At 40.6% G+C, this 13813-nt stretch overlaps 1 protein-coding gene across 1 annotated transcript; it reads left to right on the forward strand.

Annotated features, from left to right (window-relative positions):
- The first annotated feature begins 5328 nt into the window (after nt 1–5328).
- LOC106000918 (vomeronasal type-1 receptor 4-like) lies at nt 5329–10850 on the forward strand. The gene is made up of 2 exons (XM_013036138.1): nt 5329–6054; nt 10755–10850. Exons 1-2 carry the CDS (start codon nt 5329–5331, stop codon nt 10848–10850), a joined length of 822 nt encoding a protein of 273 aa, XP_012891592.1.
- Nucleotides 10851–13813: the final 2963 nt, after the last annotated feature.

Below are 13813 nucleotides of genomic sequence, written 5' to 3' on the forward strand. Positions count from 1 at the left end.
AAGGGATGGGAAGGGTAAAGAAATGTACGCATTATCCTGCCCATGCAATTGTAACCCCTCTGTACAGTATGTTCACAAATAAAATAAAATTAAATTAAAAAAATAAATAAATAAAATGAAAAAACAGTCTTCTCTAAAATAAAAACCCTCAGTACTGAAGATGGTCAGGACTATCAGAAGGAACAAACACTAGTGCCCTCAAATACAAAGAGGAGCAACTCTACAAATACTTTATGACACTGGGAGAAGAAAGATGACATTGGTCAAGTTATCTCACTCTTATAGTACTTTGTGGGAAGGCAACTCTTTTGTCCAACTACTTAAACATGAAAAATAAAACAAATATGGACAAGTCAAAAATACAGCAACTAAAGAAATAAAATCTTAAACTCTGACATTCACTACACCCCACCAAAACATTTTTAAAAGAGGACAAAAAGAGCATGATTGTATCGATACATGCACAAAAAGACTTTCACAGAATTCAACATCACTTCATTAAAAAAAAAACTTGAAAGGACTGGGAAGAGAGTGGGACATGCCTCAACATCACAAAGCTTAGGCATGATAAATCTACAGTTGAAGATGTCCTAGAGGCAAAATTGAAAGCAAGTCTGCTTAAGGAAGAAAGGTGAGGGAACTCAGTGATCTCCACTCTCTGATGTTATAGGTTTGGACATGATCCTTCTGCTTCTAGTTCATGGACGAGTTTGATGAGTACCACTGTTATTTCAACATGAAAAATCTTACAGAATCCACCCTGGATCCAGGGATTTTCCTTGTTTGGACTGGCAATGTCATTGGATGTTATGGGCCTATTCAAATTGTTTTAATCTTCTTGGAGGAGCTCAAGCAGTTTGCATACTTTTCAACTGGATTTTCCATATTGTTAGAGTGTAGGTTTTGAAAAGAGTCCTTCATTATCTTTTGGATTTCTTGGTGGTTTTTTGCAATGTTTGCATTGGCATCTCTGATTTTTTTGTTCATTTGAGTCTCTTCTTTTCTTCATTAATTTAGGTAATCATTTGTAAATTTTATTGTTTTATTTCCTAAAATAGAATCTTATTGTTTTGTTGATTTTATATAAATTGTATTTTTAGTCTCTAGTTAATTTATCACCTATTCCTTGCTATCTCTCCCAACTGGTTGTTTGAGGTTTGGTGTGCACCTATTTTCTGAGTAGCTTTACTCACATTGTTTGTCTTATCTATATGTGTACAATTATACTAAGAACTTTCCTTTCCATACTGCTTTTGCTGCACCCAGAGGGTCTGGTATGAAGTGTTATATTTTTCAGTAAATTCCCACCTGTTGTTCAGTAGTGTGTTTTTCAGTCACTGTATGTTTGAGTGTTTCCTGTAGTGTTCTGTTGTTTAGGAGCAGTTGAATTGTGATCAGATAGGATACCAAGAGTTATTTCCATCCTTTTGTTTTTGCTCAGGCTGATTTGTGGCCTAGAATATGGATAATTTTGGAAAATGTTTCATGTGCTGCTGAAAAGAATGTGAGTTGTGTGCTTGTTGGGTAAAATACTTTCTAGAGGTCTTCTATGTCCATTTGAGAAATGGAGTTATTTAATTCAGAAGCTTTTTTGCTGATTTTTGTTTGGTTGACCTATCCTTTGATGAAAGTGGGGTGTTAAAATCTCCCACTATTACTGTGTTGGGGTCTATGAGGTTCTGTGAGGCTAAGAGTATTTGTTTAATGTTTTTATGTCTTCCATGGTTTGGTGCACAAATATTATCCACTATGATTTCCTTTTTGTGGATCACGTACTTTGTTAATATGTGTGGTCTGTTTGTACTGATTTTAATAGGAATACATTTTATCAGATAACAATGTGGCTACTCTGGCCTTGTTGCAAGATGTATTTCCATGATGAATTTTGTTAATCTTTTAGTTCTGAATTTATTTTTCTTTGTGCAATTAGTTTCTGTTGTTATAGTTGTTTTCTATTTTTTCCAATTTACTGCTTACATCGTTAGGCTGGAGAGTTTACCCATTGATGTTGAATGTTACTATGTAGAACTCCGTCATTGTTCTTCCCATGTTGTTATTTTCTGTTCATGTGCTTTGTTCCTCCTTGGTAGTTACTAGACTTCTAATGATCTTTATTCAATTTTATATATTGAATTCTTGTATTTATCCATAGTGTAGTGATTTTTACATAATGCCGTGTTTACTTTGATTGTTTTCTATTTTCTGATTGTAGACACTCCTTTATTATGCCTTGTAGTTCTGATGTAATTCTATGGATTCTTTTTGTTGTTACTGTTTGTTGTGGAAGGTTTGCATTTCACTAACTATTGTGGTTTTTAGACAGGCTGGTTACACCAGTTTGGGTTGCCAATTGTTCTCATTTGGGGGTTGAATTATACTACTACAGGCTCTCTTTGCATTCAGTTGGTATGGAGAAATCTGCAGTCATTCTCATCTTTTTTCTATTGTAATAAAGATCCTTCTTTGGTTTGCTGCATTTAAAAATAGTTTCTTGCTTTTGAAGATCAGTGTTTTCACTTTGATGTGTCTAGCGTTATTTCTTTTGGCACCCTGTCTGGGATGGGTTCTATATATCTCTACCAGGTGGATGAGATTCCTCATTGAGTTAGAAAAATTTTCTGTTCTTATTTTGTTACATGGCTTATCAATGTGTGTCCAGAGCTTTGGACAGGAGAAAACCTTGTAGCACAGCCTGTGCATTAGAATCCTGTGCTGTGGGGTACAGGAGCCCTCCACAGCTGGCCTACCAGATTCCGTGCACTGCAGAGCCAAGGCCCCCAGCAGGGAAGACAGAGAGCGCACTGGGTTCCACTCAGTATGTCCCCAGGGCTGTGAGAACTAACTTTTAATTACCAGCAACATTCTGAAGGTTACTTTCTGATGAGTTTGACTTGGAAAAAACACACATCTTGAAGTTGTAATTATTTTCTCTAAGTAATCAACTTAATATGTTCTCTCAGAGGTTGCATGTCCTGTGTGGACATCAGATTGAAGTCTGTAAACAAGGCAACCAGACAGCAGGTGACACTGATTGATGTCCTCTGGGAGAAGCCTCATTACCCTGGTATGGTTCATAGTCAAGGCTGGGCACGGGCAGCCTATTCACAATGCCGGGCTGCCTCCAGGAAGCCGTGCCTCGTGAGCCAGAATTGTGCAACTCTCAGCCTTGACAGGAAAATGAGGTAGGAAGAGGTAAGAAGACTTTAGCATCCTCCTTACCCCAGCTTTACAACATTTCCTGCTATGCATGTTGTAATTTGAATCAGGGTGGCAATAATGATTCCTGAAGGGAACATGGAAACCTCACAGTTTCCTAGATTGATTTTAGCTGCAGTAACCTGGGAGAGGCCTAAATTGTTTTACTCACAATTTATTCATTGATCTACAGATGTCTTGTATGTATGTGTGTATATATGTATGTATGTATGTTTATTTAATTATTTTTGTCTGTCTTGTGGCTTGAATCAGGGCCGGGGCTCTGTCCCTGTGTTTTTGTACTCAAGGCTAGGACTCAAACCATGATCCTCAGATCTCAGCCTCCTGAGTACCTAGGACTATAGGAGAGAACTGCTGGCACCAGGCTACAAATGTTTTTGTTATAGTTTATGGATTCTGTGAAATGACAGGTGTTAGAATTTCAGTCTTCCCAGTTTTTATCAGTTTAATTTTCAATATTATTTTGTATTTTTATTATAAAGCTGATATACAAGGGTTACTATTTCATAAATCAGGTAATGAATATAAATATTTGTCAGTGTGAGGCTTGCACTCAGGGTGTACATGCTCCTCCTGAGATTTTAAGCTCCAGGCTAGCGCTCTGCTACTTTGAGCCACAGTGCCACCTCCTTCACTACATTTCCTTTTGGATAATGCCACTGCTAACTTTACCTTTCCCAATCTTCCCATCCAGTTCTCAACCACGAATTGTATAGTTTCTTTTCCACATAGTATCTACTGTGTTCCACTGATGTATTCATTCACACTTTGTCATGATTGACAATCCAATGCTCCAAAGAGCAAGTGAGTTTATTCCACCAACTTTAATGGAAAATTTTCAACACCCATAGATACATTGCTAGGGACACCATAGATATTTTTTAACATGAAAACAAGAACAAGATATCTGCATGATAAAAATGTTCATCACTTACATATACTGAGTCAATTACAGGAGATTTCCTGTATCTGTTGTGATATTTTCCTCACTTCTACTCCGGTGATCGCTGCATAGGGTAATGGGTGAGCTGAAGCCTATTTTAAATCTTAGTCTCCTGTACCATTGTCCCAATGTTTTATCATCGTACAATACTGGTTTGTGTAGATTTTTGTGTCATTTCCCTCCAGAAATACACTGGCATTTCATCTCTGGAGTCACAAGATAATGACTGCATTTCATATCAAGGCATGCTAAAATAGAACCATGGTCAGTACAATGCTGCACTGAGTTTTTAGGGAGTGTGTGAAACCATGTTCACATCTGATATATTTGGCCCACTCCTCTTTTGAAGCTTATTTTAACAGTTTACCCAGGAATTTTCCCCAGTTTGTTATTTCTTCACAGGAAACATTCCACCTGGTAGTCTTCCTGAAGTAGTAAACATTTCTTTGGGGATGCTGGAGCTTGAACTAATGGTCTGTCCCTTACCTTTCTTATGTATTACTAATTAGATGTGTTTTCAAATGAGATGTTGTAGCTGGACACTGGTGGCTCACACTTGTGGAGTTGAGATATGAGGATCATGATATGAAGCCAGCCCAGGCCGGAATGTCTCTGAGACTTATTTCCAATTAATCAGCATAAAGATGGAGGTGAAGCTTGTAGCTTTTAGCAAAAATACAAGAACACAGAATACCATTCAGGCCCTCAGATCAAGTTAGAAGAATTCAAACACACACACACACACACACACACACACACACACACACACACAGAGCATATACAATAATCTGGAGATCAAAGAAATCATAATATCCAAATTTCTGTGTACCACAGGCCCACAGTTTTCCTGGTGAAGGCGCTAGGACCCATGGTGTGAGACAGGGTTTCTTTTCTATAATCTCAACCATTTCTGTCTTCTAGATTCTCTAAATCTTTGTCTTTGGCATCCCACTCCAGAAGGGCCACCCCTGGGCCTGAAACTGACTTTGATCTTCCATATTATTTGTGAAGCTCAATTTGGAATGGATCCATAATCCAGTGCGCTGATTTTTCTCTCCTGTATAGACTCCCTGCTTATTTACACATCAAACCTCCCAAACACCTTAGCAATGTTCTCGGATGCATCAATATGGGGGCTTTTCCTCATAGCCCAGCTGTGTGTTGGTGTCATGGGGAACTCCCTGCTCTCCATGCTCTATCTGTACATGTTTTTACTCCAAAGTCATCTGAAGAAGCCCATCGATGCCATTTTCATGCACCTGACTGTGGTCAACATCCTGAACCTCACCTTCACAATGTTGCCAGACATCATAGCATGCTTCGGAATCCAGCGATTTCTGAATGATGTGGGCTGCAAGGTGGTGATGTACTTCTTCAGAGTCACCCGGGGACTGTCCATCTGTACCACCTCACTCCTCAGTGCTTTTCAGGCCATCACCATCAGCTCTAGCCATGCCCAGTGGGTGTGGCTTAAATCTAAGTCTTCAGTGTGGATTTTCCCTTCTTTCCTCTTCTTCTGGGTCATCAATATGGTCATCTATGTCCCAGTCATTACAGCTATGAAAGCCAAAAGCAATTTCACTTTGGTTGGTCACGGGATCTCCAATGCATATTGTGAGACTCGGCAGATAGAAGACAATAGATCATGGTATTTCATCTCTATCTTATTATTTCGAGATCTTGTGTTTGTTATCCTCATGATCACCACCAGCTTTTATATGGTGACTCTCCTGTACAGACACCACAAGACAGCCCGGCACCTCCACAGTCCCAGGCTTGCTTCCCAGTCAGCACCTGAGAACAAGGCCACCCACACCATCTTACTGTTAGTCAGCTGTTTCGTGTTCTTCTATTGCTCCAACAATATCGCAACCTTTTATTCCTTTTACACCACAGTGAAAATCCCAAAAATGGGCGTGATCATTTGTATTTTATCATCATGCTACCCAACCATGTGTCCTTTTTTCCTAATGAAGCATAATAAAATTTTTTCAAATGTATGCTCTCCCTCTCTTTGATGGGAATTACCAGTTGTCAGAAAGCATTCAATGGCTGATTGGACAACAGTGAAGATCCTAGTAATATACATGGGAAAGAAATTGTGTGTACTGAGCACTTGAAGTGTTGTTCAAATTCAGATATACTGTAATTCTTAAACGTTCTGGTACCTTTATGTATGTGTTTGTACAAATGTGTTCCATTGCTTAGCTGCTTAAAAAATTACTGGTGGGTTCTGGGAAGGTAGCTCAGTGGTAGAATGCTTGTCTTGAATGCATGAGGGCCTGGGTTTGATTCCTCAGCACCACAAGCAGAAAAATGCAGAAATGGAGCTGTGGCTCAAGTGGTAGAGCTCTAGCCTTGAGCTGAAAATCTCAGGGACAGTACCCAGGTCCAGAGTTCAGGCCTCATGAACGACCCCCCAAAAATTAGTGGTGGGTTAAAAGAAATACTTTTCCTGTGCACTATTAAAATTAAAAATATTTCTGTTATATTAAGACAGTGGCTAGACAATCTTTTTTTCTTTGCATTCCTTTCCTACTAATAGTACTGTTTGTTAAATGGAATTTTATTAGATCACTCTAAGAATGCTGGTCGTCCAGTGGCAAAGCAATATCCAGCCAGTGAGGAGCAGGATGTAGCCAGTGTCAAAGGATAGAGCCAGAGCCAAGCATAAATGGCTCATGCCTGTAATGCTGGCTACTCAGGATTCATTTCAGTTCTAAAGCACTCTAGGAAGAAAAGAGAGACCCTTACTTCAATTAATCACAGGAAAAGCAAAGAAGTAGTGCTATCGCTCCCATGGTAGAGGACTAGCCTTGAGGAAAAGAAGCTCAGGGACAGTGCCCAGACCCAGAATTCAAGACCCAAGACTGGCAAAATAAAAAACAAAACAAAATCCAACAACAACAACAAAAGAGATACAGCCAGTGACAAAGCAGGATATTGTCAATAAAGAAGGAGCATGCAGGACTGGGAATGTAACCTAGCATACATGAAGCACTAGGTTCAATTCCTCAGCACTACATACACAGAAAAAGCTGGATGTGGCACTGTGGTTCAAGTGGTAGAATGCTAGCCTTGAGCAAAAGAAGCTCAGTGCAGTGCCCAGGACCTGAGTTCAGACCCCAGGACTGGTAAAAAACAAACAAACAAAAAACAAAAAAACAAAAACAAACAAAAAATAGACAGAACATGCAGCCAATGACAAAGGATGCAGCCAATACCAAATCAGGATGCCGTCAATGGCAGAGAAGGATACTATAATGGCATATATTCTTACATCTTCTAATCTCCATGATTCTGTTCTGTGACAAGCATCTCTGAGATGAAAGTTGATCATAATATGTCATAATATGACTGAAGACTTTCTAAATTCTATTACTAGTATTTTATTCAAGACCTTTAACAAGGCTGGGAAGGTTGCTCAGTGGTAGAGTGCTGGCCTTGTATGCATGAGGCCTTGGGATCGATTTCTCAGCACCTCATAAGCAGAAAAAGCCAGAAATGGCACTGTGGTTCAAGTGGTAGGGCACTAGCCTTGAACAGAAGAGTTGAAGGACAGTGCCAGGCCCAGAGTTCAGGCCCCATTACTGGCACAAAAAAAACCCAGCTTTAACAAAACCAAAAGGAATTACACAGAGAAAGATAGTAAAGATTAGAACAGAAGGGGCTGGGAAGGAGGCTCAGTGCTAGAGCGCTTGCCTTGCATGCATGAGGCCCTGGGTTCAATTCCTCAGCACCACATAAGCAGAAAATAAAAGACAGAAGTGGCCCTGTGGCTCAAATGGTAGAGCGCTAGGCTTGAGGTGAAGAGCTGAGGGACAGTGCTCAGGCCCAGAGTTCAAGCCCTACGACTGGAACAACAACAACAACAACAAAAGATTAGAACAGAAATCAATGAAATAGACACAAGAAAGCTATACATAAAATCAGTGGAGCACTAAGCATGTTCTTTTTAAAAAATCTATAAATTAACAAACCATGGGATAAATTGATATAGAAACGAAAAGAAAGGACTCAGATCAAGAAAAACACAGATTTCAAAGGAAACATTACAACTGACATCCAAGAAATTAGAAAGATTATGAAGACCTATTTTCAAAACCTATATTCCCCAGATGCCAGAGGCTTGTGTCTGTCATCCTAGCTACTCAGGAGGCTGAGATCTGAGGATCGAGGTTCAAAGCAAGCCCAGGCAGGAAATGTTCATGAGATTCTTATCTTCAATAAACCATCAGAAAACCAGAAGTGCTGCTGCGGCTCAAGTAGTAGAGCATTGGCCTTAAGCTGAAGAGCTCAGGGACAGCACCCAGGCCCAGAGTTCAAGCCCCACAACTGACCCCCCCCCTTCCCAAATAATAAACCTATTCTCAAGATAGAAAATCTAATACATACAGACAAATTTCTAGAGACATGCAAACTGCCTAAGCTGAACCAAAAAGCTACAGACCCTTTAAACAGGCCCACAACATCCAATCAGATTGAGGAAGTAATTGGCAATCTTCCAACCAGAAAAGGCTCAGGTCCAAATGGATTCAAGGTGAAATTGCATAAGACTTTTAAAGTTGAACTAACGCCATTACTCCTCAAACTTTTCTGTGAAACAGAAAAAGAAGACTCAGTTACAAACTAGTTTTATGAATCTGGCGTCCCTCTTACCCCCAAGGAAGTAGCAATGCAATGAAAACGGTAAGTCTACTCTCATAGGCTGAGTTCTCAAGAGTTTCCTCCTTGATGAAATTGTTGGATGACCCTTTCTATTACAGGATTTATTTCTTAGTTTGTTTTGTTGTTGTTCTTGTTTTGGTAATTTGTCTTTGTGCTGGTCCTGGGCCTTGAACTTGGGACCTGGGTGTTGTGTCTAAGCTTATTTTAGCCAAGTGACATGCTCCCACTTGAGCCACAGCTCCACTTCTGGCTTTTTTGCTGGTTAGTTGGAAATAAAAGTCTCACAGACTTTTCTGTCCAGGCTGCCATTGAACTGTGCTCTTTATAGCACAGCCTTCTATGGTGCCAACCTTGGATAAATTTTGGATACAAAATAGAACCTACCAACAATGAACAAGAAAGATACAAACCATTTATACAAAGTTGTAGTGTGCAAGGAAATATAAGTAATAATGGGCTACCCGCAAAGGATGAACAAATTCAGCAGTAGTACTAACTAGACACTATTAGGAAAATGAACTATGTAACTTGTCTAAGGATAGGGGGTAAAAATGGAGGGAGCAAGGGAAGAGGTGATATTAAACAAAAGAAATGTACTCTACCTGACATGATATGGACACCCATTCTGTATATCACCTACATAATAAATTATAAAGTATATTCTCATAAAAAAGTCTACCCCAAAGTAAAACTCCAGAGCTCACACATTCATTGCTGAAGACTGTCAGAGCTTTAGAAAGAAACAAACAACAATGCTCCTCAAACTATTTCATTCAACCCAAAGCAGAGGAACTCACAAATATTTGAGGGTAGATGGGGTTGAATGATGACCAGGTGACATTGATCAAGGCGCTATGTATTCTTGTACTACTTGGTTGAGTGACAACTCTCTGTTCTTCTCATTGAAGATAAAAATAAAATTAAGATAGAATGAAACAAATATATACAAATCAATAATAGAGTACCTAAAATGACAAAGCTTGAGATCAAGCCCTAACATTAAGTGTACCCTCAAAAACGTTTTGAAAGATGACAGAAATAACACGGCCATATCAATACATGTGCAAAAATCCTCCGACAATATTCAACACCACTTTATTATACAAGCCCTGAAGAAACTAGGAAGAGAAGGGCCAGGCCTCAGCACCACAAAGCCTGTATGTGATAAATGTTCAGTTTCACTCTGTCCTAAATGGTGAAAATAGAGAGCAGGAATGTATAAGGAAGGGCAGAGTCCAGGGCAACCTCATTCTCCAGTCTCTGATACTATTTCATTAGTGCCTGGACTTTAACCACAGCAATGATAAGAAACCAAAGAGACCAAATAGGGTTGAAGAAGAGAAATTCCCATTTGCAGATTCCATGATCCTGTACAGAAAAGATCCAAAACTCCAGCCAAACAACACTAATGTCTCACATCAACTCTGATGGCAAAGCAGCAGGAAACAAGGTAAACATACACACATTTGGGTCTTTTCTGTGCACAAAGAGCAAACTCTCTGAGTAGCAATGATGACAACAGTCTCACTGATACTCCTCTCTAGGCTGACATGTAAAATCAAGGAAGTATAATAACCAGCTGGGTGCCAGTGGCTCACACCTATTATCCTAACTACTCAGAAGGCTAAGATCTGAGGATCCAAGGTTCAAAGATAAGCCTGGGCAGGCTTATCTACAGTAATCCATCAAACAGATAGAATTAGAGCTGCTGTTCAAGTGGTAGAGTGGCAGGCTTGAGTACAAAATCTCAGAGACTGCACCCAAACCCTGAAATCAAGCCCCAGGATTGGCAAATATAAACACACATACAAACTCACAAGCACAAATATGGGTTGTGTATAAATATATGTTAATTTCATGTCTCTTTTAAGAACACATTTTCAGGTGATGAGTTACCGCTTAACACAATTTTATGTCATTTTTCTAGCTTTCTATGATGGCAGCAAGGTTACTCTATGAAGGACGCAATCAGTGTGGCAATCAGTGTGTCCCAGTCTCTGAACATGACGGGGTCACCGTGTAGCTCAGTGACATGCCGTGAGTGCTGGGTGCTCAGTTCTCCCCAGTGGAAACCACAGCACTCCCTAGACTCAGCCCCACAGTGGTCGGGTCATTTCCCACCAGCTGCAGGAGAAGTAACTTTTAATGACCTCTCTGCATCTTCACTTTTTGACATCACTGTGCCTGGGAGCAAAGACCCTCCACCAGGAGATGTGCTGTGCACATGGGACAAAGCACCTGGGTCACCACTATGATAAGAAGTAAACAAGATTGGGTGACAGCAGTGGGGAGTGAATGAGGGATGGCTGCTGGGACCCCCATCCTCCCCTGGTTGATATAGTCATGCATGATCAAGGCAGGCCTCCAAAGACACTGTGTGTGTCTGGGGTACCCAAAGAAGGATTCTGCAACTCTGAGCGCAGGTGCAGAGTTAGGGGCAGAATGAGGTCCCAGCACTGCCCATTCGAGGCTGGGCAGTTTTAGGCTGCATGTTGCAGGTTCATCTCTCTCTCTCTCTCTCTCTCTCTCTCTCTCCCTCCCTCCCTCTTGCTCGCTCACTCTCTCACTCTCTCGCTCTCTCCTCTCACTCTCTCTGCCTTTCTCTCCCTCCCTTCTTCCCTTCCTCCCTTTCTCCTTCTCTCCCTCTCTCCCACCTCTCTCCATCTCTCTCTGTGTTTCTCTCTCCCTCCCTCCTTCTTTTTCTCCTTCTCTCTCCCTCCCTCCCCACTCTCTCTGTTTCTCTTAGTGCCCATCTCTGGACATGGAGCTACAGCCTGAGCACTGTTTCTGAGCTTTGTTTGTTCAAGACTGGCTCTCTGCTGCTGGAGCCACAACTCCAGTGCTTTTTTTAAATTTTTTTTTGAACTAAGAGCATCAAGAACTGTCCTGCTCTGGTTAGCAAGAACTGCAGTTGAACCACAATTCTCACTTCTCAGACTCTAGACTAGCTAGGATTGCAAGTGTGAGTCACCAGCCCCGACTTCATTTCTCTCTCTTGTTTATGGTTCAATATATTTCTTCATTGTTTCAGTTATCAACCAGCTTTTTAACTCGTTCGTGCATGTGCAGCTTGGCTTTGGTGGCAGCACAGTGCTCGGTTCCCTCCTGAGGAGTCCTACACCCCTGTGACTTTCTACAACTCCACACTCACTCACGGTAAGTCCAGCATTCTAGGAATATTTGGAATACTTTCAAATGTCCTTATAAGGGGAAGTGTGTGTGTGTGTGTGTGTGTGTGTGTGTGTGTGTGTGTGTCTCCTGGGGCTTGCACTCAGGACCCAGGCATTGTCACTGAAGTATTTGCTCAAGGCTGGCTCTACCACTTGAGCAACAGCTCCACTTCCAGCTTTCTGGTGCTTCATTGGAGATAGGAACCTCCCAATCTTTCCTACCTTAGCTGGCTTTGAACTGGAATCCTCAGATCTCAGCCTCCTGAGTTGCTAGGATTTTAGATGTGAGACACAAAATCAGCTCCTAACAGGTGCTTGCATGTTCTCTATTGCTACCTCTAAAGTTTTCATCTTCAATTAGCATGCCCTCTACTACTTTAATATTAGGTAGTATTGAATATTTTCCCATCTGATTAGACAGAAAGTCAGTGTGAGTCAGGATGTTAAACGTAACCTTCTGCATACATTTGGGCTGGATTTTCCCTCCATAATGGCTGTCTACTCTCACTGTCCACATCCCAGGACCCAGTCTGTAATGTTAGGACTCAGTTTACTGTTCCTTTCTGACATTCTTCCCTTGAAGTTTGTGTCAGACCTTTATTTTTTTTGTTTCTGTGGCAGTTATTTCATAAGGCATCTTCTCAGTAGAAATTTTCATAGCAGATGCTGATCTTTTGAGTACATTGAGATACCATTTTTCTGGTCGTGGGACTTGAACTCTGGGCCTGGACACTGTCACTCAGCAATTCAGCTCAAGGCAAGCCCTCTACCACTTGAGCCACAGCACCACTTCTGCTTTACTGGTGGTTATTTGGAGAGAAGAGTCTCATGGACTTTCCTGCCAGGGCTGGCTTTGAACCACGATCCTCATATATCAGTTTCCTTAGTAACTAGGATTATAAGCCTGAGTCACTGGCGCCCAATGATATACCATTTTTCTGAGGCAATTTTTATTCCATTTGTAAATCACAATACTTGTGTTGAAAAATGTTATGCCAACACAACTCCATACGTTTGTGGCTTTTCACACTAGTGTTGTTTGTGTGGATGCAATGGGGATTTATTTCACAAACATCTGAGAGGGAAAAATGACATTTTATTCTGACTGGGTGAAACATGGTGTTTACTAAAGACTGGGTGTTAAGGTTTATAGTGCTTTGATCAAGAGTATGAATTGCCTTGGTTGAATTTATTTATAAAATTTCCATCTGTTCTCCTCTGGGTTTTTTCCTGCTAATTACTAAAATCTTTGTTTAGATGTGCATTGCAAAGGATGATTCTAATAAAGTGGGTTGTAAAATTACAGAGTGGATCTCAGGATGAGGAGAATCAGAGCAGACAGCCTTATGGAAAATACACAGCCCGATTCAGTGCCTTGTGAGCAAGCCACATTTAACTCCCACCCCACATTGCTCTTCTGTCCAATGAGAAGGGAAATATTCAATATTAAAGTAGTAAAGGCCATGCTTATTTAAGAGGAAAGAATCAAATAATATCATTTGCATGGAAATAGAACTAGAGAAAAGCATGTTAAGTGATGTAAGCCAAGCTCAAAGAGACAAATGGCACATTTTCTCTCTGAAATGTGGAAATTAGTGTAGTAGGATACAATAAATTATACAGAATTCTAGATATTCACACACAATGAGACAAGGGCACAATGCCTAAGTGCCTTTTCACACTCACACACACAAACACACACACACACACAGTAATATACATACTGAAGACAATCCAAGATATGGAAACAAGAGATCTCCTTTTTCCCTTTTCTTTTTCTTAGTTTTTAGTATTTGATGATTCTGCCTTCCTTACC

The sequence above is a fragment of the Dipodomys ordii genome, unplaced genomic scaffold, assembly GCF_000151885.1.
Source record: "Dipodomys ordii isolate 6190 unplaced genomic scaffold, Dord_2.0 Scaffold250, whole genome shotgun sequence".
Classification (NCBI taxonomy): domain Eukaryota; kingdom Metazoa; phylum Chordata; class Mammalia; order Rodentia; family Heteromyidae; genus Dipodomys; species Dipodomys ordii.